At 44.9% G+C, this 27,412-nt stretch overlaps 1 protein-coding gene across 3 annotated transcripts; it reads right to left on the bottom strand.

Moving 5' to 3' along the window:
• LOC106743915 lies at positions 1-27,236 on the bottom strand. Of its 3 annotated transcripts, XM_014618250.1 has the most exons (17): positions 27,098-27,236; positions 26,652-26,902; positions 26,369-26,480; positions 24,895-25,512; positions 24,081-24,145; positions 22,896-22,919; positions 19,447-19,513; positions 17,707-17,975; positions 16,865-16,960; positions 14,232-14,581; positions 13,605-13,964; positions 11,939-12,479; positions 10,950-11,047; positions 4,594-4,705; positions 2,895-3,250; positions 2,154-2,365; positions 1-1,761 (listed from the first exon to the last, which is right to left on the bottom strand). In XM_014618250.1, the coding sequence occupies exons 2-17, from the start codon at positions 26,854-26,856 to the stop codon at positions 1,608-1,610; spliced, it is 3,639 nt and encodes a 1,212-aa protein (XP_014473736.1). In that variant the 5' UTR covers positions 26,857-26,902; positions 27,098-27,236; the 3' UTR covers positions 1-1,607. The 3 variants fall into 3 exon arrangements, with proteins under 3 accessions (XP_014473736.1, XP_014473718.1, XP_014473727.1); XM_014618232.1 differs by lacking the exons at positions 24,081-24,145; positions 24,895-25,512; positions 26,369-26,480; positions 26,652-26,902; positions 27,098-27,236 and having other exon boundaries at positions 19,447-19,521; positions 22,816-24,057; XM_014618241.1 differs by lacking the exons at positions 22,896-22,919; positions 24,081-24,145; positions 24,895-25,512; ... (1 more) ...; positions 26,652-26,902; positions 27,098-27,236 and adding an exon at positions 19,789-20,787 and having other exon boundaries at positions 19,447-19,521.
• Positions 27,237-27,412: the final 176 nt, after the last annotated feature.

Raw genomic sequence — 27,412 nt, 5'->3', positions numbered from 1 at the left:
TACAACTCTTAGACCTTGAGATTTTTTATTTCTGCTACAATTGAAATCTTGTGTGTGTGAATGAGATCGTGTGAGACCGACATGCAGAAAAACAACCGCGATGATGCAAGAACCGAGTAATCCATATACCGACGAGTAATTTTGATTTCGAGTTCCGGGTCGAGTTTTCTTCCTCCTCCGTTTTTTTTCCTCTCTCTTTTTAGGGAGGTTTTCCCCTTTCTTTTCTCCTTCTATACTGTAACGAGGAAACTCCGTGAATCCGGGCGGCCGCTCGGGGTAGTATTCGGGTATTCGATTACGTTCTCACAGTTCGCTACATATGGACTAATCGCTTTTTGCATTTGCACTAAACCGCTTATTTGGATATGTGACGCGTTCTTCGTTCTCCACGGTCGTTGCACTCCTCCGCCGCTCGGCTCTTTCCACTTTCCCTCGACGGGCGTTGCGTTGTTCCACGGGAACGGTGTAATGCGGTATCGGCGTCGCTCGCGCGGACAAGAAACGTCTTGCCGTCTCTCGGCCGAATCTGAAGCGTGCCATAATCGATGATCGACGTCTCTAAGCGGCGCATTCGCCGGAACTCCGGGAGGGAGAGACGGCTTCTTCTATCTGACGGATCTAGAGCCCTACCGAAGCGAGGATCGATCCGCGCATCCGGATCCATCTGCGGACCCACGAGTTATCTATGGATGGAGATCGATTGGATTGAACAAAAATCCCCTCCTCTTCGCTTATGCGCGGATTAAACTGCAACCTCTCGTGTTTACGGGATATCAACATTGTTTACATCGACGCACGCACACGCGAGTCACTTACACTGGTGGTACGACCGGAAAACGAAGCGCTTCCAAACACCATGGAATCTCGAGATACGGCAATATATATATATATATGTAATAATCTGATATAAATCTTCGTTATATGTACAACAGAGAGAAAGGATATCCGCTCTCGCTAGGATACGCTATTACTTTTTAAAGGCGATAATCGATACATTCGTAGACACATGCATGCATGTCGCGGGGACATAATCTGAGCTTACGGGGCCGAGTAGTACAGACGAGGAGAGATAGAGAGAGGGATACGAAAACGAAGGGTCGTTGCTTGCTCGGTTTTTAAACGCGATACGCGAATCTCTACTTCCACGGTGGTCAACGACGAAGCTGTAAAAACTCTTGGAAATCCCGGGGAGGGGGAGAGATCTTCCGTTCGCTCTCCTCCCCGTAACTAAAGGTGGAGCACGATTCCACCTGTTTAACGAAGCTGATCGTCGCAACGTCTTTTTTTTGTAGGAGTTCTCGAGCATGCACACCGCGGTTTCACACGCGATCGTTCCTCTGTCCTCGACGATTTCCTCTCTCCGAGGGCTTAGCCGCTGTCGTCGTCCTTAAAAGAAAAAGATCTTTCATCCTTTTTCTCCGTCCTCAACGAAGAATCTTTCTTCTCGTCTCTTTCGAAGAAAGTTTCTTCGCCTTTTCCGGTTCCTCCTTTTTCTTCTTCTCCTCCTTCTTCTTCTTCTTCTCTTGCATTCTGGCGTCTCCAGTCATTCGTGGTGCTCCGCTCGGAGTTCAGTTTCCGACGAGACTGCGCAGTCTCGTGGCGAAGGATTATTTTCTCACAAGAGCGACCAGACCGCGATTCAGGTGCGTCAGCTTCGGTTTCATCGACAACTTCGTCGGAGCTGCTGAGGACTGCTGATGGTTCCGATTTGTCGGCTGCTGCATACTCTGCTTCTTCTTGAACGACTCTTGCTTGGCACCGCTGTATAAAAGAATTTATTACATTTTTACGTTTTTCCTCTCGCGATATACCGCGCAAGAATCTGTGACAATACAACGGAAATATATAAATATATATATATATATATATTATATTTTTGTTGTTTGTGTCCATTCATTGAATTGCTTCGCAAGAAATGTGGCGGGTGTTACGTAATTATTTTTAATATCTAATTAAATAAACAAGCTAATTGAAGAAAGTTGCTTCCTAAGATGTTCTTCGTTGATTTAATGCGAGATATTGGCTAATGACGCGAATGAATTACATAAAAAAACTGATGAATAATTAAAACTGTAGACAAGATTTCAGGAAACATTAAGCACCGATAAACCGTCCTTATAGAAGAAAAAAGAACCGTCCTCGAAAGAACTCACAGGTATCGAGTGAGATCTTCAACGTCGACGAGCATCGAATCTTGCTCCATGTGCAGATCGTCCCTCCTCAGGAGGCCTTCAACGAGCGCTTCGTTTAACGCGGCGATCCTTGCGTGCAAATCGTTCGCCACTACTTGCAGCTGCGCGACGTTCAGCTCCGTGAGGAGCACTCGGGACAACCTGCGTCTGTCTTCGCCCAGCTGAACACCGACCTGAGAAGTGCAAGTTCCACAAGTGACTTTTAAGCTCGCCACAATAAAGAGAGAGTCCTAACAATCAGAAGCTTTCTATCAAGAGCCTCGCGAAAAGAAAGACTCCGGCGAGTGAAAACATTGCCGCGTTACGTCGATCCTACCCAGTAAGCAAAAAATTATCAATCAGAACGTTGTTACAATTATATTTTATAACACGTAACCGTTTTCAAATATGTTCTTTATGTCAGACAATGTTATTGTTAACAATATTTTACCCAAATCTCTCTCTCTCTCTCTCTCTCTTTCTAAACTCTTTTGTTTAAATAAAATAAATAAATGCTTTCATGCAAAACTACAGATTTAAGAAAATGTATATTTTCTCATCTGAAAAAAATTTTTCTCAGTCTAAAAATATACCAATATAAGTAAAGATACGTTATTAGTACTCATCGAAGACATATTTTATATCCTTTATATATTTTTTCCCCTCAATGTATCCAGTTACAGAAGCTGAGGTTTCTTTTGCACCGGGGGACTCTTCACCTACCTTCTCCAAGCTGCATCGTACCATCTCAGTGATGGGGCTCTGCTTCAGCCTCTGCCTTTCCACTTCCATCTGCATGTGCGCCATCTCCTTGGCCTGCGCCAGGGCCATTCGCGCTTCGGTCTGCAATCTGGCCTGCCGCGCGAAGAAGTCCGCCTCATCGACCGGCGTGGAATTCGGGCCTGTGTCGAGTCTCAAGGACGGCAAACTCAACACCTGCGGCCTTGATGGCGCCTGCTGCTTTCCGAGCTGCTTCGAGCCGAGGGATGTGGGCGTAGAGCCGGGAGACGCGTCGTCCGAACCCGGGGACTCAGTGTCCGATAAGGTCTCGTTCATGAAGCAAATCTGCAGGTTCATTCCTGCAAAGACGAGACAAGTGTTTCCTTAGAATTCGTCGTCCGACATTCTGATCGGAACGAGCGAAATCAGTCCACCGATTGTCCAAGTCATGGATTTAACACGTTCCACGCCACGTGTACCACGTGGCACAGGCTGAACTTCCCATTCAAACCAGATTTTCTCAGGTGGAATAGAAAATTACGATGACGTCACAATGATGCGAACATAACTATAACAACTCATTTTTCAATCATGATTCAATTATTTTCTCGTCACTTTGACGTTATCGCGATTTTCTGTTCTACCTGGGTGCCTCAGTTCCATTAAAACCAGTCTAATATTTCGGCTTCAAAACGAAATATAATCATGGAATAAAATATTTTGATAATTTTTACGAGACACGTGTTATTTGACAAATAAAATTTGAATTAAGTAAGACTCTTGGAAAATAACAAAACCCTGAAAAAATGTCTTATATAATTAAATATAGAATATGTCCACGTATGAATAAATAAATAAATAAATATAAATATATTTTTATTTATTTATTTATTTATTTATATACATGTATTTATATTTATATATATAGATATATTCTATATGTGACACCTTATATATAATTATATTTAATTTATTATGGAAAATTTTTTCCCGGAAAACGAATGTTGTAATGCAATTTAAATATTAATGTCGTATGTTAATATCATCATTATTCATATATTATAATGGAAGAATAAAATTGTCCAGCGTATGACTGTACGTATGTATGTATGTATGTGCTGAGTATTCTCCAGACAATTTATATACGTGATGAATCCGCTTTCCACACTTAACCGATCTTAAGCCCCAGAAATATCATATCAATTTTAATTCCTTTGGAAAACCCTTCATCCCAATTGCTACGCGAATTAGTAAGCAATTCTTAAATCATATTGCGAAAAATATTGCCTCAGCCAGGAGTCAGGTCAGGATTTTCCCACTTTTCGAGCGGGATGCCTTACTTATTCGGCCACCGAAGCAAACAAAGTTTGCCTCACACACAGAACAATGTGGACCACCACCGGTCCACGAGGGGTCACGTCAAATTAGCTCGGCGCGAAACGTGTTGATAGAATCCCGGCAGAAAATAGCGAGAATGTAGGCGAAGCGAGAGCGTGAGAGTAAAAACGAGAGAAAGTCATACTTCCGCGTACGCGTTGCTCATTAATGATTCGGCGAACTGTCACTTTAATAGCCGAACATTTTACAGTCACGATGCGTTCGTACGCTCGGCCTGTGCGCTGTTTCGCGTCTCTTCGTGTTGCGGCTAGCCGGTGCGCTAACGGGAGAAACGGTGGGAAATAATATTCCGATCGATACGCACCACTTTGAAGACGCGACTGAAGACTTGGCTTTCGTCCACGCTCGGCGCGCAGGTCCTCGGCATCGGGACCCATTGCGAGTCTCCTCCTAATTTCCTCCCGGTCGTTCCGTCGCTGCGAACAGAGGCGTTCAAAGGGAGAAGCTTAATATTCGTGGCATTTAAGGAATGACCGATACGAGATTCAAGAATCGTGGAATCCGTCGAAACTAAGCCGAAAGATACGAAGAATCTCACACGGGGGGGGGAAGAACTCGGCAACAGAAAGATAGGGGAAAATTCCGCGATAGGACAGAGACTAGATGAAAACTCGGTGACAAGAAGGGATAACTCGGCGAACGAGAAGTGATATCTCTGTTACTGCGACTGAGAATCACTCATTCGTGTGAACATTCAGCCGCATTAAAACTCGGTTGAGGCAACTGAAAATAATTGACTGAGTAGAAACCTCCCGCAGGAATCTTTCTGTTCCCGCAGCCGAATTTTCGTCTGGTCCCCAGGCAAAACACCATTTTAAATAAATCACGATTAAGTATCACGAATTCCTTGAGATAATCTCGATATCGCTAAACTTTTCACGCATGTTTCCTTTTTTCTTCCCCACCCCCTCTCTCTCTCTCTCTTTCACATCTTCATCGTATCGAATCACACCTGTAGATTATCATCGAATTCGCCACGTATGATCCTGTCGAATCGCGTGATCAAATCTTCCCTTTCTCCTTCCTTCGTTTCTTTCGGCCACTCGATTGCCACACTCGCTTCCGGTGGCTTATCCGTTTCCCTGGCAGCTTCTTTGTCGTCATCCTGATGCCGCACAAATTACCACTTTTCACTTTCGTGCAACGTAATACACGGCGACGGTGTTACTTTACACTCTCGCGAAGGGCGACGTACGTTCGCGAATCCAAGATGCATCAAACGTAAGTCGTGACAGCCAAAGGCAGTGTTTTCTAAATCTTTTACCTCTCGTGAAAATTTCATAGAACAGCAACCGAGAAAATCCGAACTCAACACACCGTGAATTTTAACATTCCGTTCACGTGAAATCACACCAACGACATCAATTTATCTTGCCTCACCAAACTGTTTTGGACTCGCATTTAATAATTCACAAATGTCCAAAATGGACATGAGACGTCTTATAGACGTCTTGAAGACGTCGTGTTTAAAGTGTCGTGATATTAGACGTCCTTAAGATGTTCTTACGACGTGTAAGAAACATCTTATGTCCTGATTTTGGACATTACGCTGTCCGGGTTGTTGCTTGAAACTTGCCTCAAGTGAGACACTCTGATTTTAATTCAGAGGTGGATGCGAGTTTTTCAATTGAATCACACTTACAAATGCAATATTGTTACGTGATTCAAATAAAAGCCTCAAGTTTAATTCTAAATTCAGACCTGAGTAATTTCATGCGTGATCAGTTTCAAGTGACGATTGTTAACACGGAGCTTAGATTTTTATCTGTTATCTTGCAAGGATGCGGCTTCAATGACGAGTACTTCGAGTGTCTGTGTGTACTTTCGAAAGGCTCCGAATCCGTGAGCTCGAATTTACAGACAGGACCTCGTGGTCGCAGCTGGCGGTGTTGCATCAACGGTGCAATTGCTTCCACGCACGCACACGCGCTAAAATCTGCTTGTTCATTAACACGGTAACTTCCGCGACCCACTTTCACGCCCGCGTCGGTCCGGAACCGTACCGAATCGTCTGGGTCGTCGACCTTCCTATCGGAAGGACAACAGAAGGAGCCAGAATACTGATCGAAATCGCCGGGCCTGATATCAGACGTAACGAAATGAACTGTACTTCGCACGTGCGCTCACGTCACGTGTGAGCGCGACTGGTTGAGAAGCGACACACGCGTGAAACTTTAATATATTCTGTGAACACGCAATTAAATTCATTCGATCGATTCGTTCGATCGGTAATAATAATTAATTTCCAAGATGTATGTAATGGGAAGATTTAATTAATAAATAACGGGAGGCTCCGTAATATGTAATTAGTAAATTCTAGATTGACCTCTTTCCTGCGCGAGTCATTCTGACCGTTTATAATATTATGTTTGACATTTTCTACGTGTTAGATATATAATATATACAGTATATACATAATATATAATATAATATATATATATATAATATATAATATATAAGACATCAGAGGGATCGCCATATTCAGAGTGAGAACACTCAGAGTTAGAACTCAGAGAAGTTTGCAATGACGTTTCCGCTTTTTAGTGCGTCCAAGTCAAGCGTGTCGCAATAATCGCCGGCCGTACTGCGCAACGATAAGTGCAAGAAACTGCGGCGACTAAGTTGTCGGTGAGCTAATGACTCACAGCTGAATGCCGATAAGGCAATTCATTGATAACGGTTGCGTTTTGCTTTCTCCGTCGAGCCCGTTTTAAACTCTCGAAACGCAAAAAAAATTAGACCTGCGGATGATTTTGCTTCTGTACGGATTGCTCGTGCGTTTTTGAAATCATCGCCGAGACGTGTTAAAACAAAGTCCTACTGCCTTTCGCTGTCATAACTTGTCAACTTGAAATAATCATTAGAAGCGTTTTCTCTAATTGACTTGATATTTTAATTTAATTTTTAATTACTCGCGATAATCTCTAATTCATTTCTTAATTCGATATTTTCTTTAATTTTTAATTACTTGATTTTAATCTTTTAATTACTCGCGTAATTATATACGCCTCCGTGTATTTAATAGCAAATTCAATCACCCGCTCTACACCGGATAGTTATATGGGGAAAAAATTGGTTGAATTGATGTGACGATGAACGAATCAAACGCATTTTGGCGAAAGGAAACGTAATTTCTGGTTATAAGAGCCGAACTTGCTTAGTTTGGATGAAAAATAGAAAGTTTTGCTTTCCTTCGACCAAAACACGTTTAATTGCCCATTGGGTAGACCTAACCAAATTCACTTTCCAGTATATAGTCGAGTCGAGATTTTAGTTCTACATTAAGTTTAATTAGTTCTATATTACTAGGGTCGTACCCGAGTCGAAATTTTTAATTCTACGTTAATTGTTACGTTAAATTCTACGTCTTTAATTCTAAGTCTATGTTAAATTCTACAATAAGTGCAACATTAATACTGCACAGGGAATTTAGTCCTCCGGAATCTAAATTTTAGTTGTACGTTAAATCTTCAAGTGAAGAAAACGGCAGTAACTTCCCCCCTTTGTAGCGCCAAAGGAGAAGAACATTCAACATAGAACTAAATTAGACTTAAATTAGGACCAAAACTTCTACCAGCGGTCTTCGGTATGCACTAGTTCGGTGTAGTGCGATGATCGAATTTGCTGCAAGTCTTAGATCTGTATTAATGGTCGGATCTTGTATCAAAGACCGTCTCGATTCGATCTTCAGATGTTGCACGGTTCACTTCAATGGTTACGAAACATCTGAAAGCAAACTTGAAACGATCTTGAATATAAGATCCGACAATTAATTACGGGCCACAGTCGATCGGATTTGCGCGCGATGTGCACCGTCGCCCCTCGTCCTCGTACGCGGAGCGTAACCTTCTTACAAGATCGAAGTCGTCATAAGTGAACGTGTAGAGATCCGTGACGAATCGCGAATCCTTTTTGTAATGCTTGCGCGACTTGTTGCTGCTGCCCATGGTTGCACCTATGCACCTCTTATCACGCCTAAATGTCTCTCAGTTTCTGCTCTTCCCCTCACGGGCTTATCCGCGCTGGTCCATCAGCGTTCAGCTATAATCTCGTGTATCCTCCTCTCGGGACTCTTCCACGAGTCCTTTACGAGTCCGTCGATCGTCAGCCTCGCGAGCCTCCTCACTCGCACGATGAACTTGCTTTCTCTCCACCTTGCGCTACCGGTCGCAAACTCGTGGTCTAGAAAGGATGTCGCCGATATCGGACTCGAGCTATCAACGACGCGGCCTGACCCCGAGGAGTGATCGCGAGTCACGAGACTCGCGCGCGAGACGAAGACGGCACGAGACTGCGAGGTGAGCAAGATCCTTCGTTAAGGTTTGCCAGCCGATGGAGGTGCTCGATCGCGAAGCTGGCGGTGGTGGTGGTGGCCGTTGTGGAGGTGGCCTACCAGTCTACCCGGCCTAGCACCTAGGAAGGCTTCTCGCGATCCTCCGGTGAAAGTGCCGGACGAGAGTGTATTGACTAGTGCGTGTCGGCCGCGTTTCCGCGCGTGCAATTCGCTACAACACACGCGTGGAAACGGGCGGAGATTTACCAGATGCCTCGATCGGATAAATCGAGACGGCACTTGAGTATTCAATCATTCGGCTCAGTCAGTGGCTCGCTTGGCTTATCGCTTGGCAGGCTTTTCCCAACTTGAAGATAGCGCTTAAAACGGTTCTTAAATATTTAGTGAGATTTTTGCTTTTTTCTTCATTTAAAAAAAAATATTTTCTCACTTTTCAGTCTCACTTTCTGCTGTTCCATCTGGTACGTACAAAGATGTGCAAATGATTCTGATTTGTGAGTCGTTTTTATTCTCGATAAATACCTAATTTTGTGAAATATTAGAATGCGTTAATATTTTTATTTGGTATTTCTGTAAATAATAATGTCGAGAAATTGTAATATTATCGGGCATTTGTTGAGAAAAAGAAAACAAGGAGAATCATAATTATTTTAATAATTTTTACATCTCTCACTGTGTTTCCGCGTCTCTAATAATGGACGCTGAATAATAGTGAATAATAATGCGACTGAAACTCTATTTCTTTGAGTAGATTAAATTTACGAAGTATGGAAAAGTATATATGTTCGCAAAATTGTTATCAGATGGAAAGTCGAGACGGTAATTCGCCGCATGTAGAAATACTTCGAGTTTGATGCACTGTGCAAGCTGCAACGTTAACCACATCGTCGTAACAAAAGATCGTTAAATCATCTTCGGGGTCGTGCGTAAAACGTTCCGGTTGACCAGTCATGCGTGACTTCTGACCTACGCGCAATTCAACATTCAGAGCGCGATGCACGATTCTCTCGATCTCAACGGATAGAAGTTTAAATTCGTCGTCATGTTAGAAACAATGTTGCAAAATCCGAAATGGGAGACTGGGAAGCGCATTTACAAAGCACATTTCCTCGCAACAATTATCGAGACTCTACGGTACGGTCCGGATACAACGAGCTCGGTTATTATATCACATCGCTCGCTGCACTTCGTCATTCGAAATCACCGGCCGTGTCAGGGGTTTATCAGTTGCGCGATACAAACATTGCGCAGGTCAGCTGATAGCAAATAAATATAGTGCTTTCTTTATTCAAAATCAATTCTCTCGAAATGCGTGTTGAAATGCGCACACGGTTGCTGCCAAAAATTGGTTAATTGTTAGAAAAAATGATTAAAGAAACGGTTTAAAAATTATTAAAAAAAAACAATTTAGGCGGGTAAGTTACAGTATATTTTTCGCTGTATCCGATAATATCGTTTTCATCGAAATATCCTATTGCGATATATGGACAAACAATCACAGGAGATAACGTTGCCTGTCAAACATCGAGTTCCGGGTGGAAAAATTCCGTTAAAACGCGGGAGATCTCCTCGGAAAATCTGACGTTTCCAAGATGCTGCTTTCTAAGTCCTGTTGCGCGGTTCGCTCCAAGTTCTCGTATCAAATAAGACCTACATATGCATCCGCCCACACACAGATGCCCCCGCATAGTGCATTCGATGCAAACGCGAAACCTTAGAGATACGCTACGGAATTGATGCTATTTGTTAAACATGTTCAAGAGTTTTGAACAGATAACCAGATGAAACATTGGAATACATCGAGTGGGGCATTTGAATTAACCGGGGAGAGTTTCGTTGACCTGACGGTTTTAGTTAACTTAGAATAGAGAATTAACTTCATATAAGGCAGCGAAACAGAGAGAGAAAGAGAGAGAGAGAGAGAGGAAGAAAGAGAGAAAGAGGAAGAAAAAAATGAGTACTTGGAAACTAATGAAATTGCACTGCGCGACAGAGGACGAATTAATGTATGAATTGCGGAGCAAAGAAGAATGCAGAATTCTCACAAAGTTATTTAACGACACAAATTACGACGCACTTAAACTACAAAGATTCGTAACGCCATACTACGCCATTGTGTAACATTAATTATTCTGCAATATTAAATAAAACGCGTAAACATTTTATTATTCTGCAATATTAAATAAAACGCGAAGCCACCGTAAACGTCCGCGATCCCGTTATAATTCGCATATAGAGAAAACCATCATGTAGTATATATGGATTCCACCCATTATATAGTATATATAGAAGCAACCATTATATAGTATATCTAGATTCATACATACATCCATATATATATGGAAACAGAATTGTTCATCACTCACCCGACGCTCCTCTTCGCGAGCAGCTCTGAGGTGTGACTCGATGGCGTCCAGGTCGATCTTTGGCATCGCCGTCTCGATGTTGTAAACGTCGAAGCCGCCTTTAACAGTGCGCAAATGTCAAACGTGAGAACCTTTTACAGCGACGACGAGGCGGAGGTGCGACCGAAACAGCCGAACGGAAACCGACGAGTGCCGGAGCATCGCGTGCATACGTAATCTCGAGAGGTCGAAAACTACGGTTTATCTTGTCCGCGGCTGTATATTTTGCCGGTCGCATTAAATATATATCCGTCGCAAATCCCGAATCCTTCACTGCGCTTTATACCGTAGAGACCTCTCGATAATTCAGTATCGATTTCTTCTTTACTTCAGTTTGATGCACAACGGTGATAAAAATAACAATTAATATATACCTGACCATTATTGAGTGATAGATTTATCATTGAATATTCGATAAACGTAATAAAAAACAAGTTATAGAAATGGTTAAAAAAGAATAGCATTAACGACATGCTGTTTCATTTTTGTTATACTGAAAGCAAAAGTATTTAATATTCGTAACTATAATCATCATAGTGAAAGAATTATAGTCGAGAGAATTATTTTTCTAGTAAGTGTTACTATAGTGTTAGTAACAATAACCCTAGATATATATTGTTACTACGAAATTTGTGTTTAAAATAATAAAAAGTAATAGCGTTGTCAATTTCGATCACCCGAGTATCCGAATCTTTCAGTAACCGATGCAGCTAATTTCTCGTTACAAATGATCGACTTTTCTAAAAAGATAACAGGCAATAGTGAAAATTAGTCGTCCGAAATTAGCCGTATACTCAGTTGCTGAAAGATTCTGGTATCCGTGATTGATAGCGTTAGTAAGTAACAACGACAATTATAATAACAATACTGATGATGAGAATACAACATTGAACGTAGAAGAGCCAGACCGATGAAAGAAGTATGACAAAATTTTGCGTCGGGATGTCTACCTGGTCCGTTTTCGACGTCAGCTCTGCGCTTATCGGAACGTCTGTGGGAATTGGAGAGTCGTGAATGCTGCTGCTGCTGCTGTTGCTGTTGCTGCTGTTGACGGCGCTTGGCCTGGTTCCTGGCCATCTTTTCCTTTTTCCGGACGTCCGCGCTGGACGCTTCCGGCAGCTCACGGTCCAACAGCTTATTCGTGTCCTCCACGTGGTCCTTGATGACCGTGGTGGGTCGCGGCTGAGCGGATCGTATGCTCTCGATCGACTCCATCGCGACCACGTCCGGCACCGGCTGAGCGTACTTCTCGAGGTCAACGCCGATATCCCGGCCGATGCTCGACAGCAGGTCGATCTCCTCCAGTTTCGTGTACGTCGGCCGCTCCTCGGCGAAGCCTTCGGAGTAGTCGCTGTTGCTCTCCGACTCGTCGTCGTCGGCAGAACCGCCCGACGTCACCGGCTGGCGGTTGCCTATTTTGGACCGGGCTGGGTGAGGCAACTCCTTTGCCTCGCGTATCAGGTCGATGTGCTCCACCGCGACGTCCTCCGTCTGCGCGGCCAACCGAGATCGTGCGCGCTTAATCGACCGTGTTCTCGAGTCGACGGTTAGAAGAGCGAGCGACGTAGGAAGTAGGATTAGTCGGGACCCCGTTGCAATTGTCGTGCAAATTAATCGCGGGAAGACGAAGACGCAGGGGAAGCGTTCCGAGTTGGTGCGCGAGTGGAAAAAGGAATTGCACATTCAGCGAGACGACCGAATTTCTCGATCACGAAGTTGGGGAATGTTCAGTGACAACCGGCCAGGAAGCGAATGCATTCAGGACTGGATAGTGATAACGTGATTCTTTCTTAGAGCGGAATATTCCGTTTGTGATGAAACTTGGATGAATCAAGACCGACATTTATAATCGGATCTTATATTTCAGGCCGTTTTAGGTCTGTCTCCAGATGTTTCATAGCCAAATAATGAGCCGTACATCTGAAGATAAATTTAAGACGAACTTAAATATAAAATCCGACTATAAATACCGGCCGAAGATTAAATTATAAATTAAGCACTACCTGTTATTCCGTTATTACGTTTTAAAACTAGTTAGGATTTCAAAAGCCGGTGGCAAGATCAAGTAATTTTCAAATATTCCGTTCTTCCCTCTTTGCTTTGTTCTTTTTAACTGAACTAGCTGCGCTAGTTTAAGAAATTTACATTGAAGTGCATGAAGCATACGTACGAGATCCTCACTCTTCAGTGTGTGTAAATTTCTTGAACTAGCGCAGCCAGTTCAGTTAAGAAGAACAGACCGCTTTTTTGCCACCGATATGAAAGCTAATTTTCAATGTTGGCGCCGTTATATTTGATCAGACACATCCCAATATTATCAACCCATTATTAAAAGACGATATTTGGCTTAGATGCAACAATCAAAATGTATGCATAGTGATGAATTATCGTTGCCTAGTAATTCTATTACTCGTACGAATAATAAAATTACCGAGCAACAATTTATTATTGGCCAATTTATCATAGGCAGTAATACTTTTCTGTAAAGGTTGCATCAATACAAATTCAATGAAATCAAGATGAAAAATCTTCTCGAAAGATTACAATCTTCTTGCTCGTATATGAGAACATCTCTCATTGATTTAAGACTGGTTTCTTGTTTTCGCGGACGCTCACCTCGCCGATTTCGCTGGTCTTGCTGGAGTCCAGGATCTCCTCGATTTCGGGAAACTGCAGGCTCTCGTTCACGCTGGTGGTCAGCTCCACCAGCTCGACCTCGACGGGTATTTCGCGCTCCCGTTTATCCTCGAGGGTCGCCTGCGACAGTTCGGGCGGCTGCTGGTCCACCTGATCGGCCAAGGCCTCTTCCGGCTCCAAGACCGTCAAGTGGGTCTCCGCCTCGACGACGCCGTTCACGACGACCTCCGGCTCCGGCGAGAGCGACTTCTCCTCGGACCTGGAGACCTCCACGCTCTTTACGTAGTTGATGCACTTTTCCGAAGGCGGCACCACCGACTCGTACAGAGAAGTCACAGTCTGGAACGGGAGACGAGAGCGGCACGATGATGTCACGCGTGGTACGCTCGTAGGAGTACGGCTCGATTATTTTTACGCGTTGATAACCGCCAATCGACCGGTCGCACGGCCGGTCGACGCGCGCGGCTTCACCAGTGACAAATTCGACTCGATCATAGAGAACAGAACGGAGTAGACCGCTCAGCGGTGAAGGGGAATCTCAAGCGGACGTTAAATTTTCTCGCGCCGGAACCAATCGAAACGGCCGGCCCAAATACAGCGGATTACCTGGATGTTGAACTTCGGCTTCTCGTAGAAGACCTTGCGGTCGTTCCGTTGGCCGCAGAGGTGATTGATGCTGTCGTCGACGTTGTTGTTGTACTCGTTCTCCAACGGCGGCTGCTCCTGGTGGACGCCAGGGTAGAGTGGCGGTGGCGGCGGATAATCGGAGCAGCTGTCGTGCTCGTCTTCGGTCAGGTCGGTGTCCGAGAGCAGGGAAGGCGCCAGGTGCTGGAAGCCGGGGTAGTTGGGGTTGACGATGCCGCGGCAGCCTGCCGGTAGATTCCCTTCCTCGGACCAGTCCGACCACTCGGACGGCGTTAGCTCGTGCGACGAGTTCTCTTGCGGCGAGTTGCGTCCTGCAACAATTCGCGCGCGCCGCCTCAGCATCGGCCGGAATACCGAATAATTGGACGTCTCGTTGGAACATGACTCATCGTCATCATAATCCGGCCGGCTCGTGCGCTCATCGAAAGCGTTCGCCGCGAGACCCTCGGTGAGGACAATTCGCCGCGCTGCTCCCGATATTTCTCCGGATTCCGCAGAGTTCCCCGTACTGTGAGCGATCCCTCACCAATCGGACCGGCGGATCGTTAAATTGCTCCTCACTTATTCTTCGGTATCATGAACGAAGGAAGAAAATTAGCGTCGGGATCCAAGGCTTATATTCTCACGTATAAACGAGGATGTATATAATCTTTTATGAAGATAAACTTGTTCTTAGAAATGAAGAAATTCTATATAGTTCCATGAAAAATATATATTCACGTTATTCGAGAGTAATTTTTATGAATCGAGAGGAAAAACATTAGAAAGAACGATATTCTTCGAACTAAGAACTTTATCAGTTTGCAGATATCTTTCTACACAACATTTTTTCTCTTAATTTATAAAAATTATTCTTGAATAAGAGGAACATATTTTTCGTGGAACAATATTGAATATTTTTTTCATGTAAGAGCAATTTCTATCCTCGTATACGATTATATATTCTTGCTTATACGTGAGAATATGAATCTTGAATTGATACTCATTTTCTTTCTGTGTATTTGTGCTCAGGTGTACCAGACGCTTATAAAAAACAACAACTATAAATTAACTCATGATTTGTTGTTCTTTACAGTTCAGGGAGTCTATTGGCGTTACAACACTCGCACCCACGAAATCTTTTTCCATATAGGTCACCGGTACTACGGATCTTATCGTGGAACAATATCGTCCGCAAATAGATCATTGATTTTGCGAGTCCTACGTGTCGTAGAATCTAATCGACGGGAGCCGTTGGTGGAATTTCGAGAATCCACGAGAACTCTCTCGGATCATCGTTGAACCGCTCGACGGCCGGTTACGCGTCGCGAGCTAATCGCCGCGAAACGCATACCGGCGACAATCCCGACCTAAAGTTACGATTCCGTGTTTCACGGGATAATGGTTTAATGTCAAGGATGCACGCGTTATTAATGGCAGCCGGTGGAAAATATCGAAGTTCGTCACGAGCTGTCGTGGCGTCGCGAGAGAACGCGAACGAAACCTACGACCACCACCATTGCTTTCCAATAAAATCTCGGACCACGCCGGCACAGCGTGCGACACTTAAGAGAAGCGTGACTAAAAAGTAGGGCGATCAATTGCTCAATTCCCGATAGACGCGATGATCCGCGATATTAATAGATGATTCAGACGCGCGCCTCCATCCCAGTCATCGCTCGCACGATTGATTGTTGCTCCGCGCGCTCGCCTCCCTGTTTTTCCTATCATATCCCCGGTTCTTTCTAGGATCCTATCGATCTTCTCGTTTTCTTTCTCTCGAGTGTATGTGTGTGTGTGGTCTCGTATTTACAGAGTAAAAGGACAAAATTTATGCAGTGTGAAATTCGCGATTACACGTGCAACTTCTTCGGGCGAGGGTGTGCGTGACTCGATAGCGTCAGGAGGCGCGTCGCACAGTGACGGAATTAAGCTAATTAGGCGCGCAAAATTAAAAATAAATGAAATGTGAAAGCCATTTATTATATAATATAATAGAATATCGTAAGTATGTATGAATTCGAATATAATACGGTCTGCGTACATTATTTACCAAATATCTTCTATAACGACAATTTCCGGCAGATAAACATTTCGACATAAAAACTAACTGGTATATAATATATTATGAAATAAACTTTCGACTGGATAAACGCGGATAAACAAATATAGTTTGCACTTGTCAAACGTGAAGAATTGCACTTCTATTAGCATTATATTACTACCAGCCATAATCAACGAATAATTAGTAAATTAATATGTTGAATATTTTACTCCACTTTAGAAGATATAACTAGCATAATACAACACAGGATTGCAGCATTGAAATTTCCTACATTGTATTATTGTAGTGTCAAATGAGGACTAATTCAAGGTAAGAATATGCTGCAACAGTAAGCAATGTTGGTAATTTTTTCTACTATCCTTCCGTAATCGTAATAATTATACTTTACGACTGATCTTTTACTTGGAAATGAAATAAGAGAAATTATTGCTTTTATCACTTTCGAAATTTTGAGCGCCGAGATCGGCAAAATTTATCACTGTGCGTCGCGTCCTCTCGACAGGATCGAACCGTGTGTAGACAAGGATTAATTCGGGACGAAGGAGCTCACCTTCGTAGTCGGCGAGGCTCTCGACGGAGCTGTTCCTTCGTATCCTGGGCTCGGTCAGATTGTTGTTTACGTTGGCGGATCGGTCGTCGGTCGTGCCTGATAATACACGTTACTTACTTTAAGCCACTTTCTCTTTTTCCTTCTCGTCTCTGTCGCGAAAAATCCTCTTTATCGCGCCCGGTCGATTCGGCCCATTCGTCGGCGAATGAAAGACGCGACTTGATTTCGTGGGATTTACGACCGCGACCGGCGATGGTTGGGATCGCGTGTGCAAACGAATCGGTTCACTTTATCAAACGCATAACAACACCTATTTCACGTGTCCGCCGCTGCTCGAGTCATCTCGCGTTGAAATAAACGGTCGCAGCGAAACGTAAATGGCGTAATGACGACGCGTCGGATAATTCACGGTGACGCCTCATTGAGCGCGAGAACGCGCCATTGTCATTTTGACTCAGTAACTTATTTATATACGCGTATAGAAAGAGAAAGAGAGAGAGAAAGAACAAAAATAGATGCGGACGTTAATTGCCCGCGTCACCCCACGCATCCCGCTCTATGCAAACACTTTACGCAATCTGGTGAAAAAGAGAGAAAAATCCATCCACGACGTAAAAAAAAAAAAAAAACAAAGCACGGTTCTCATTGAAAGACGTTCGTCGGCGAGAAGCGACCCGTGCGTCATCCGCGCGCGAATTTTCCGTCCCGCTGCAACCCGGTGGCGCTGACGATTTCTCACTCTCTCTCTCTCTTTCTCTCGCTATTTCCTCCCGCCTCTTCCTGCTTTCGCCTCAGAAAAACGGCGTACACACATACCACACACGAAGCGGCGACACACTCACCCTCGTAATCGGCGAGGCTCTCGACGGAGTTGTTCCTCTGTATCTTCGGCTCGGTGAGATTATTGTTGATGTTGATCGGCGGCTGCTGCGACGGGTTGCTCTGCTGCACGTTGTCGCGCGCGATCGCCAATGAAGACCACGTGGTGGTGTCCTCGGCCAGCCGGAAGTCCGCCGAGTCCGGCTCCGGCGCGACCGACCTCGGGCTCGACGCGTTCTCGTTGCGATCGCCGGTCTCGCCAGCGATGCTCGGTCCGTGCCTGCGGAGCTGGCTGCGTGCGAGACCGAGAAATGAGTCCAGGTGGATCGATACTACACGTACGTACGTACGTACGGTACCGCCGTTGGATATAACAGCCCCGTCCGTCCGTCGATACCGGGGTATAGCACGCCTACGGCCGCCGCCGAGGAAGAGGAGACGCGCGTTTATATTTATAGCGCGCTCGCAACTAGAAAATAATCAGGTGACTTTGTCGCGGATCCGCCGGAGGATTGCGCCTGGATCGTGCCTCCTTCGCGTCAAGGCGTTGTCAGACGTCAAGACGTCGCGCGTGTGCTCGACAATCTCACCCGGAGGAGGAGGAGAACGCGCGTCGGGATGTCATTCTCGGGGAAGAGAATGAGAGAGAGAGAGGGGAGGATTTGAATTAGCTTGCATCGATCAAAATGTTGGACGCTCGTGAAAATTAACGACAGTGATGATTGGATACGTCATATTCGTGATACGACGGCGGCTGGAACGCTTCGTCAGTCGCTCAGTGAAATTTCTCGACGGCGGTCTCGAGGGAGAACTCCCAGTAAGCGAGAAACATTAAATCAGTCTTTCGAGACATCGATTTTATGTGAACTTTTTTCAACATTTTGACAATATAAACTTGATAAATTTTGTTTTAAATTGTTACTTTTGATAATGTATTCCTGACGAATCATTTTGCTGTCCATACTCAGATGTTTCCCAGGTAGCCCCCAAAAACGTTCCCAAATCATCCGGAATGTGTCCAGGATACCTTGAGAAGCATCTCAGATTGTCCTGAGCACATCCAGGACGATTTCAGGACGTTTTGTGCTGTTTGGGTACAGCAACTGACAGATTTTACTGAGACGGCATAAGATTTGCTGCGTCAGCAAAATATTTGTCTCCTGCAGGTATCGATACCTTTACCTTGAATTTTCAGAAGCTGAAAACAGATTGAACCGGTGTTTACGATAAATCGAACCTCGCAACCTATACAGAGCACTTGTCCCTCCGTAATCGGGAAGAAATCACGGTAATTAACGTTCGATTCTTCCGAGATGAGAAGAGGAGATCGTCCTCTTTCACGATACCGCTCTCCGTCGTTAATAAAACACACAAAAAACAGCTGCACGCGTGGAAAATTAAGAATAAGTGTAACAACGTACCGAGCAAACGAAACGTCGGGATGCAAAATAGTGCAAGTCACGCAACGTTACTATTATCGCCTGGTGTCGCCCGGCGAATCGTCGGCGAACAGCGAAAATACGAAATAACGAGCGCGGTGACGCAAAACACCGACTAAGAACAGCGCGTCGGCGATTACGTAATACGTAAGTACGAAGTGCGGCGAGGAAAAATTTTCGACTACGGCGATGTCCGCCTTCGCAGCGTGCTTCGATCAAGACGAGATCATTATCTCCGCACGTGATCGCCGGCGCCGATTAAGTAACGCGGCCCTTGCGAGCGTCCAGGGCGATCTACGTCCCCGGGTTCTGTGCGCTACTTACTTGTTGTTCAGTCCACCGGGATGCAGCGGCACCGAGACGACGGATTCCCTGAGCCGCATGTCGGTTCCTCCGTATCTGGAAGAGAAGCCGGAAAAAAGCGGGCCTTAGTTCACCGGAAGTGGTTCTCAGCCGATCGACACCGATCTCGCGGAAGCGACGAGCTTCTCCGAACGAGGAGTTGCCTCGAGCGCGGACAGCACCCTCGTCACGTCGATTCACGAACAGCCGGCGAGAACGAGACAACAATGCGAGAGTCGCTGGGATCGATCGTCGTGCGACAACGCTCTCCCGGTCCGGCCGGCATTTGCAAGGCGACCGAGGGAAAAAGGGAATGGGACTCACCGTCCGCCATGTTGAAGCCGTGCGCAAGGGTGCTCGCGTTCCCCGCGGTTTATCGACTCGCGACCGACACCCTCGTTTCACCCTCTCCGGCCCGTCCCTCTCCCGCCGTCCGCCCTCCTCTCGCCTACGAAGTCCGTCAGGGACGGTCTTGAACGAAAGTTCACCCTCTGGGAAAATTTCCACTCTCCCCGAACCCCTCGCGCGATCGCCAATTTTAACCGTGAACCGTGAACTCCGGTAAGTTAATGACCTTCTTTCTTTTTAATTGATTGCAAATATATATCGTCACCGATTCCCAATGTGCTATTCATTTTCATCCATCTGCTCGTTAATTTCGCGCAATTTTCAAATATTATTTCCGCGTCGTAAGCGTCGTTAAAAAACCTGGAGGAGGGTAGCTCGATTTTCACGGGTACGGGAAATGAAAATTGGTGTATTCCTTTTAGCCGCACTGTTGAATTCGTGCAATAAGTTCAAGTGGAACGAGTGTATTTTGTCTCGCTCTAATTTACCGCAACAGTTCAGCAGTGCAGCTAAAGAAAAACAGACGAAATATTTTGACAAACGATTTTGAAAATGTCCGTACAACCGGTCGTTCGTTACCGCCAGAAGCCGGTCCTGTCGTCTACGTAGCATCATCTCTGTCTCGCACGTGCGCGGCAACCCTCGGGCAACCCCTAGGCACCCTCTCGACCGCCCTCATCTTGCTTTACAACCCCTCGAAGTCTTCTTTCGCGATGCGCGCCATCCTTCCGCGTGTCTTGCGTACGTAACGTACGGGATCATTGAGGAGTTTATTTTAGTGCCTCTCTTTTGCTAAGAAAATCCTCGGAACTTTTTCGAGTATCTTCATATCAGAGGTCAGCTAATATAATAGCGCGTTGAATTTCCCTTCAAAATCGTCGTCGGAAAATTCGTAGTCGACAGATAGATTAACATTTAATTGACTGATCATGATGAAAAGATCTTTGCTCTTCTTGTTTTTTTTATCGACCAATTAAATGCTAATCGATTAATATCACGGTTTTGGAACACAATGCATATTTGTAGAATTTTGTCCCCTAAAATCTCTCATGTTTATAATTCAACGTACACAGTAAAAAATTTTGTATTACAAATGGTCCATTTAAATTTTCGTATTAGTTTAATATGAAAATATGTTAAAAAATATACAAATATTTTTATATATATTATTTTATATTTTATATATTAAGTATATAATTAAATTTACATATTCACCTTATTAAAGTAACACAAACATTTAGGTGGACTGTTACAAATTTTTTTTACTGTGTATTTCCAAATAATCTAAAGTCGGTATTCATGGTCAGATTTTATATTTAAGACCGTCTTAATTTCATCTTCAGAAACTTCGTAGCCGGTGAAATGAGTCGTACAGCATCCGAAGATGAACTCGAGACGATTTTATATACAAGACTCGATCAGAAATACCGGTCTAAAGCCGTCAAATTATAACCTCCGGGCTTAAACTAGACTTCGCAAGTCTCCGAATTGTAAATTCGATTTGCTCTAAAAATCCAATTCCAGGCGAGATAATTTGCTTCGCTTCGGAGATCTGTCGATTCCGCGGAGCGAAGATATCAATAATTTATACTCGGAATTATTAATTCCAATATCTCTGGCAACGGATGGCAACTTCCACGGATTGATGATTTCGTTGGCGATACGTTGCTGGCGTAACCAGCCAGTCAGTCACGCGCGTCGATCGATCGACTCTCGGCGCGACGCGTCGCGGCGCCGCTCTTTCTGTCGCGACACTCGGAACGTCGTCGCGGCGCGTGCCGCGAATTTTATCCGCGCGAAACCGCACGGTTCGCGACGGTGGCCTCGTCGTTAACGAGATGCACCTTGTTGCATGCACCGCTGCGTTCCGCTTCGAGGCTGCTTGCCAGGCGGCTCGCACGCGGAGATACAACACACACATACACACACGACGAGATGTACAGCTACTCTCGGTCGACCGTTACTATTATATGCGGCGCCGAGGATTATACGAACCGAGAAGAAGAGACTTCAGGAGAGCGCAGAAGGAAAATTAGAGAGAGAGAAAGAGAGAGAGAGAGAGAGAAAGAGAAAGAAATAAATGTGGCCCGAATGAAAGATCAAACGAAGTGATTTAATTCTTCGAATAATGCGATGAGTTCCCAACGATAGAGTAGAGAACAGTTATTTGTAGCAAAACTTATAGTAACTTATAAGAACTATATTGGATTATCATTATTGGGTTGAATTATTGGAATATTCAGCGAATAGGAATAGTCGTTGAATACCGCGTCACTTTTAAAGATCCCGGAATAAATATTGGTGCCATCATTGATAGAATCAATACCGCTCCGGTTGTACGCCTCGAGGTTTCAATCGCTTCGCTTGAACTCGCATTAAACGTGGTAATTGCTAATTAAAGTTATTCGGCGTGATCAGCGAACGCGGACGAGCGCTCTGTGCTCGCAAGTTATCGCTACGTATACATTTATTCTGGAAAATTCGTGCTCGATATTCGGTGGACAGAGATTGCACTTGCTAGAACGATCGAAATCGCCGAAAAATGCTGGAGATCTACCGGGAGTCTTTTCGTGGATCGCGGGGAAATCAATTTTCCCCCCTTCCGACCGTAGTATATTTCGCACGCGTCAATACCAATTATTGTTTCGACCAATCGAACAGACATCGAGACAAAGACATCGAATTAAACGGCTCCATACACGAGAGAGAGAGAGAGAGAGAGAAAGAACGAGGGATAAAGGGAGAAAGTCACAAAACAAGGAACATCCCGCGAAAACGGGGTCCTTCGTATGCGAAGATTCACCCGACTGTCATCCCATCGACGGGCTCGCCGCAGTTTTCGAAAAAGAAGCTCATACGATACGACGCACTTGTTACCCACACACGCACACACAGACGCGCATACCTGCATAGGTGTATGTACCATTCGTGTGACAAGTCCTCTCTCTCTCAGAAAAGATAAAGAGAGAAAGGGAGAAAGAGAGCGAGAGTAACGTCACTTACGTTCTCTCGAACGGCGGCGAATCGCAGACGGCTCTCCTCCTGCCGCAGGACGGAGATCTTCCCTTCTCCTCTACTCCTACGGTGTCCTTCGCGCGAGCCGCCGCCTCAAGGAGCACCTCGCCGAACGCTGGTCACCGGGTGCGCGGCACTCAGGAATGCGCGCTCGTCGACGAGAGAGCACGGAGGGTCGGACCGTGCTGACTCACGGGAGAAATGCAAAAGGAAGCGCGCGGCGATGCGTTTTCGTGCGGCGCGAACGAGAGGAGACTGCGAGGCCACGGTGTCGGCGTTCAATGTCCCTCTCGCGTTTCCTCCCTCTCTCTCTCGCCGCCCGCCCGACAGATATCGTTCTCTCGCTCCAATGAACCTTCCCGTTTCTCTCCTTTTCTCCGTCTCTCTCTCTCTATCCCTCTCGCGTCCGCCCCCTTCGTCGCATGTAAGTTTCACCCTTCGCGACGAAGCGAGGGACGCAGGCGCAAACCCCTCCTCGCGGGGGTTGCCAACTCGCTTTGTCCTCTTCTCCACCTCTGCATACTACCCCCCTCCCCCCCTCGACTCCTTCAATTATCGGCACGGTGGTCGATCTTGATTCGGGACGACGCGAGTCGACGGCCGACACATCGTCGCGCTCGCCGTGATTTCATCCCCCTCGTATGCCGCGTGGACCAGTTATCAATACTAGTTTATTGAGATTAATTAATTGCGAGCACTGATCGAGACGCGATAGAGTTTCGTATTCGGATATCGCAGATTCGGTGCTAAATGCAATCGCAGGACGTGTATTTACGTACGCCGACCCATCTTTGTGTTTACACGACACACAGATAGATGGCTGCAATTAACGCTGCTCAAACGCAGACGTTCTCGCCGAGATATTCCGAGGGGAAGCAGCGCGAAGAGTTAATTACGTACAAACGTGCTCGCTCGTATGTCATCGGTGTGAAATGCAAATACGGCATTTCTGCGTATTCTGAGTAACGCGTGACGATTTTGGCAAAAGCGTGAGCGTTGCAACAGTCGACTGTGATACCGCAGTACGTTACACGTGCGGTTCATACGAGTTCCCTTCCAAGAGAATCCGAGTATACGATAGCGAACTACTCAGAGAAACGAGTTATTTATTGGAACTTGAAACTGTACAATTTATCTTTAAGGTATTACGACTAAAAATTAAAAATACACGTCGGCGTTTGTGAAATGTTGATTCAATGATACTACATTGCTCCGTTTTCATTCCATCCTATTCCTCTATTTGCGTCTATTACCGCCGGCCATTATGGTCAGTATTCGCACGAAGATATTGATCGTGTCCAGGTAGATCGAAATTGCGCTGCAAGAATAAAAGTAAAATTAGTCCCATGGTAACGACACAGGTCTCAGCTGCAACAGCGTTATATTTTGAGCGATGGTATTCATACATTCAGGTTGGTTGTCTGACGCAAGTCGTCCATCGTCAATTATATATTTGTAGTTTAGGTCAATGTGAACAAAAAAAGTAAATAATCGCGCAAAATGTTGAATTGTTAATTATTGACAAATGGTCATATATAGAGACTTCTTTAATAATTCAAAAATTCACGTGATTATTAGCAAATGGCAAAGAACTTTTTTGTTTAGAATCACCTAATCTACAGGACAGCTGTTATACTTAGCGACAGGCATCAGTACATAGAACCCTGAACCTGTCACTAGATACAACAGCCGCCGTATACTTGTGCACTGGGCCATTCTGAAGGAAAAAGTCTTTTACCATTTTGTTAATAATCACGTATATTTTTTAATTATCAACTAAAGAAGTCTCTGTATATGGCCATTCTCAATAATTAATAACTCGAAATTTCGCGTGGTTGTTTACAAAATTATAGAACTTTTTCTGTTCACATTAACCGAAACTGCAAATATATGACGGATGAGACAGCTTGGGTCAGACAGATTACATCTCATATGATAAACTGCGAAGGTTGTTCTAAAATTAGATTAGATCTGATTCGGATCTTTAACGATGAGTGAGATTCTGGACGGAGAGCAACGTTGTTTATCAAACAATGAATATTCCGGAGCAACCTTTCAATTACTCACTTGTTAATTGGATCATACGGCCTGCCATAAGCGTTGTACGACGGATGCATCTCCGCCTGCTTGATGATTCTCTGCGTGTCGTAGAGCAAGAAGCCAGAGAACAGCAGCAGGCCACCGTAAAGTGCCATGGAGTGTAATCCTGAGCCGAGAACGGTGGTCGGCGGCAAGAACATGGAGCCCAAGGCGCTGACGAAAACCACGCCTAAGCCGATAGCGAGCGGGCCGCCCATCTGCAAGAACTTATCGCTGGGCGCGCAAACGGCGACCGTTGACAAGCCACCGACAACACCGACGGTGTACAAACCCGCACGGAGGACCAGAGGTCCGCCCAAGAGGGTTAACGGTGCCAACACAGCACCCACTATGCCGGTGTGCAGCAGCCAAGCCATCTGCTTCGCGCCGATACCTTCTTCATACGGGAGTCCTTGCACGATTATGCCGCTACCGATCATCGCAGCCAACGTGACACCCAGCGCGATCCATCCCTGACGCGTTACCATGTTCATTATCGCGGGAGAACGCATGCACATGGCTGCGGATGCCGCGCTGGCTGCGATGGACATGCCGAAGTAAGAGTAGGTGGACTTCACTCGGTCCTTGACGTATTGTGGCCATAAGCTGCACGAGTGGAGAGAGAATTTTAGACGACTCTTCGTAGCTGTGTCATTGTATTTATATTATTAAATTGTTGTTGGTAGGAAAGATAAATCTTTGCAATATTAAAAATATAAGAGCCATTCAACAATTACGTCATACCACGAGGGGAAGCTATTAGTTGTGTGACAGTCTGTGAGGGGATAGAGAAAGAAATGGAATGTCGCATTAGATGGCATAACTTGTAAATGTGGACGCTGTTATCCATTTTGTTTGCATTCATGACACACTTGGTTAAATTTGGTGAAAATTTTTAAGGTTTGACATGGTTTGGTGTTAGTAATCAATATATTAATTTTTTAAATATTCATTCCTTCAAAAACACTTTTGTTAGTCAAAATTAAAATAAAGAAATTAAGTTAATACTACATACCTAAATGTTATTTGTATCTCAGGAAAGGATAAGAGCGTGCAGTCTAACAATCATTATCCACAGTATGGTTATAAGCTATTTTTTTATATTCTATGTCGACAGAAGAGGAGGAGTAACCCCACATGTTGCATAATACTTTAAGGGGGTAAATACTTTCCCCTGCAATCTGAATTCCTTTTTATCCATAAAAGTGCCTTAAGTGTAGTTTCTTAGTCAATCAGATGGTTTCTAAGCTACTTGTTGAAGCACTTTTATCAATAAAGGAGAGTTCAAAATATAGGCCTTTGTGATGAAATCGTGACAAAGGAGAGTTAGGAAGGAAAGAAGGTTAAAATATTCAAATTTAGTATAATTTAATTGTTAAATGGCCCTTAAAGGAAATACATGTCTTCTATTGACTGAAGGCGTTAGAAACCAGGAACACCATGATAGAAATATATCGCATACCTTGCGTGATCTATAGCGCCTGTACGTGAGGAAAGACCCAATCCATAATAGCACAGCCCACCCAATCCCAGCACAGCTCCTCCAGCTACCGCTCCCTTTCCAATATTGAAAGCTGCAAGCGAAGCAACATGATCAACAAATCTTACAAAGTTAATACAGGAAACTTCGTATGTTTATAAGATATGCTCGAATTCTTGGCAAAACAGCCATATAAACAAGAATGGCTGTGTTCACAGGCTTCTGATATAAACATGTACAGAGGAAAAAAATGTCTCCAACTCACCAGTCTCACCAGCCGGAGCCATTGCTTGTTCCGCAGCGGTGGTCCTCCTCCTCGCGGTCCTCGTGTAAGAGCTGCGCCCATCGCTGACGAATAATCTGGTAATTTGACCTTTGGAAAACTGCGGCCTCGTCGGGACAACTGTCTTGACGAAGGACGCCGAAGTCGGCGAGACCACACCGGCTCGACAGGCTCTCGCTAACAACATCCTGCTCCCTCAATCCTCGTTCCCTCTTCACGATTTATCGACAATTCTGCAAACGAGAGAAAAAACATTGAAAAACGCACCGTCACGTATACATGACTGTATTGATCAAATAAACGCCAGACGTGTCGTTTACGTGGGAATGTCTCATGGGGATTTTCGAAGGATTTTCACGAGAACGATCACACGTAGGTGAAGGACTCGCACGAAAGAACAGGAGCGAAACTTTCCGTAATTTACTCACATGACGCAATAGGGATGCGACTGTTTCTCCACATACGATGATCGCAACACAATGACGTCCGGACGGCGCATGCGAAACTGTGACCAACCACGACGACGAAGAGACACCAAACGGATGTCACGGCAGTCACGCCGCACCGAAAGATAGATGGAGGGGATACGCAGCCAAAGAGGAGCCACGTGCAGAATGACGAAACGATGGGCGCATGTGTATGTAGCTTACCGTGTATTTTCTTGTTATAATTTGCAGGCTGACTCAAAGTCTTCGCGATCCTCGGAGGATTTTCATTTGATTGCTCTGCAGAGACAGTTACAA

Source organism: Dinoponera quadriceps, unplaced genomic scaffold (assembly GCF_001313825.1).
Source record: "Dinoponera quadriceps isolate SergipeBrazil2010 unplaced genomic scaffold, ASM131382v1 scaffold9, whole genome shotgun sequence".
Taxonomy (NCBI): domain Eukaryota; kingdom Metazoa; phylum Arthropoda; class Insecta; order Hymenoptera; family Formicidae; genus Dinoponera; species Dinoponera quadriceps.
This window is presented reverse-complemented; position numbering and strand designations above follow the sequence as displayed.

What these genes read in the sequence shown, in the direction of transcription:
- LOC106743915 (XM_014618250.1), bottom strand. Translation starts at nt 26,856, where the DNA reads ATGTTGTTAGCGAGAGCCTGTCGAGCCGGTGTGGTCTCGCCGACTTCG. An exon ending in AGCCGAAGTTCAACATCCAG is followed by an intron (nt 13,965 to 14,231) that starts GTAATCCGCTGT and finishes CTCCCGTTCCAG; the next exon opens with ACTGTGACTTCTCTGTACGA. An exon ending in TGACGTCGAAAACGGACCAG is followed by an intron (nt 11,048 to 11,938) that starts GTAGACATCCCG and finishes GCACTGTTAAAG; the next exon opens with GCGGCTTCGACGTTTACAAC.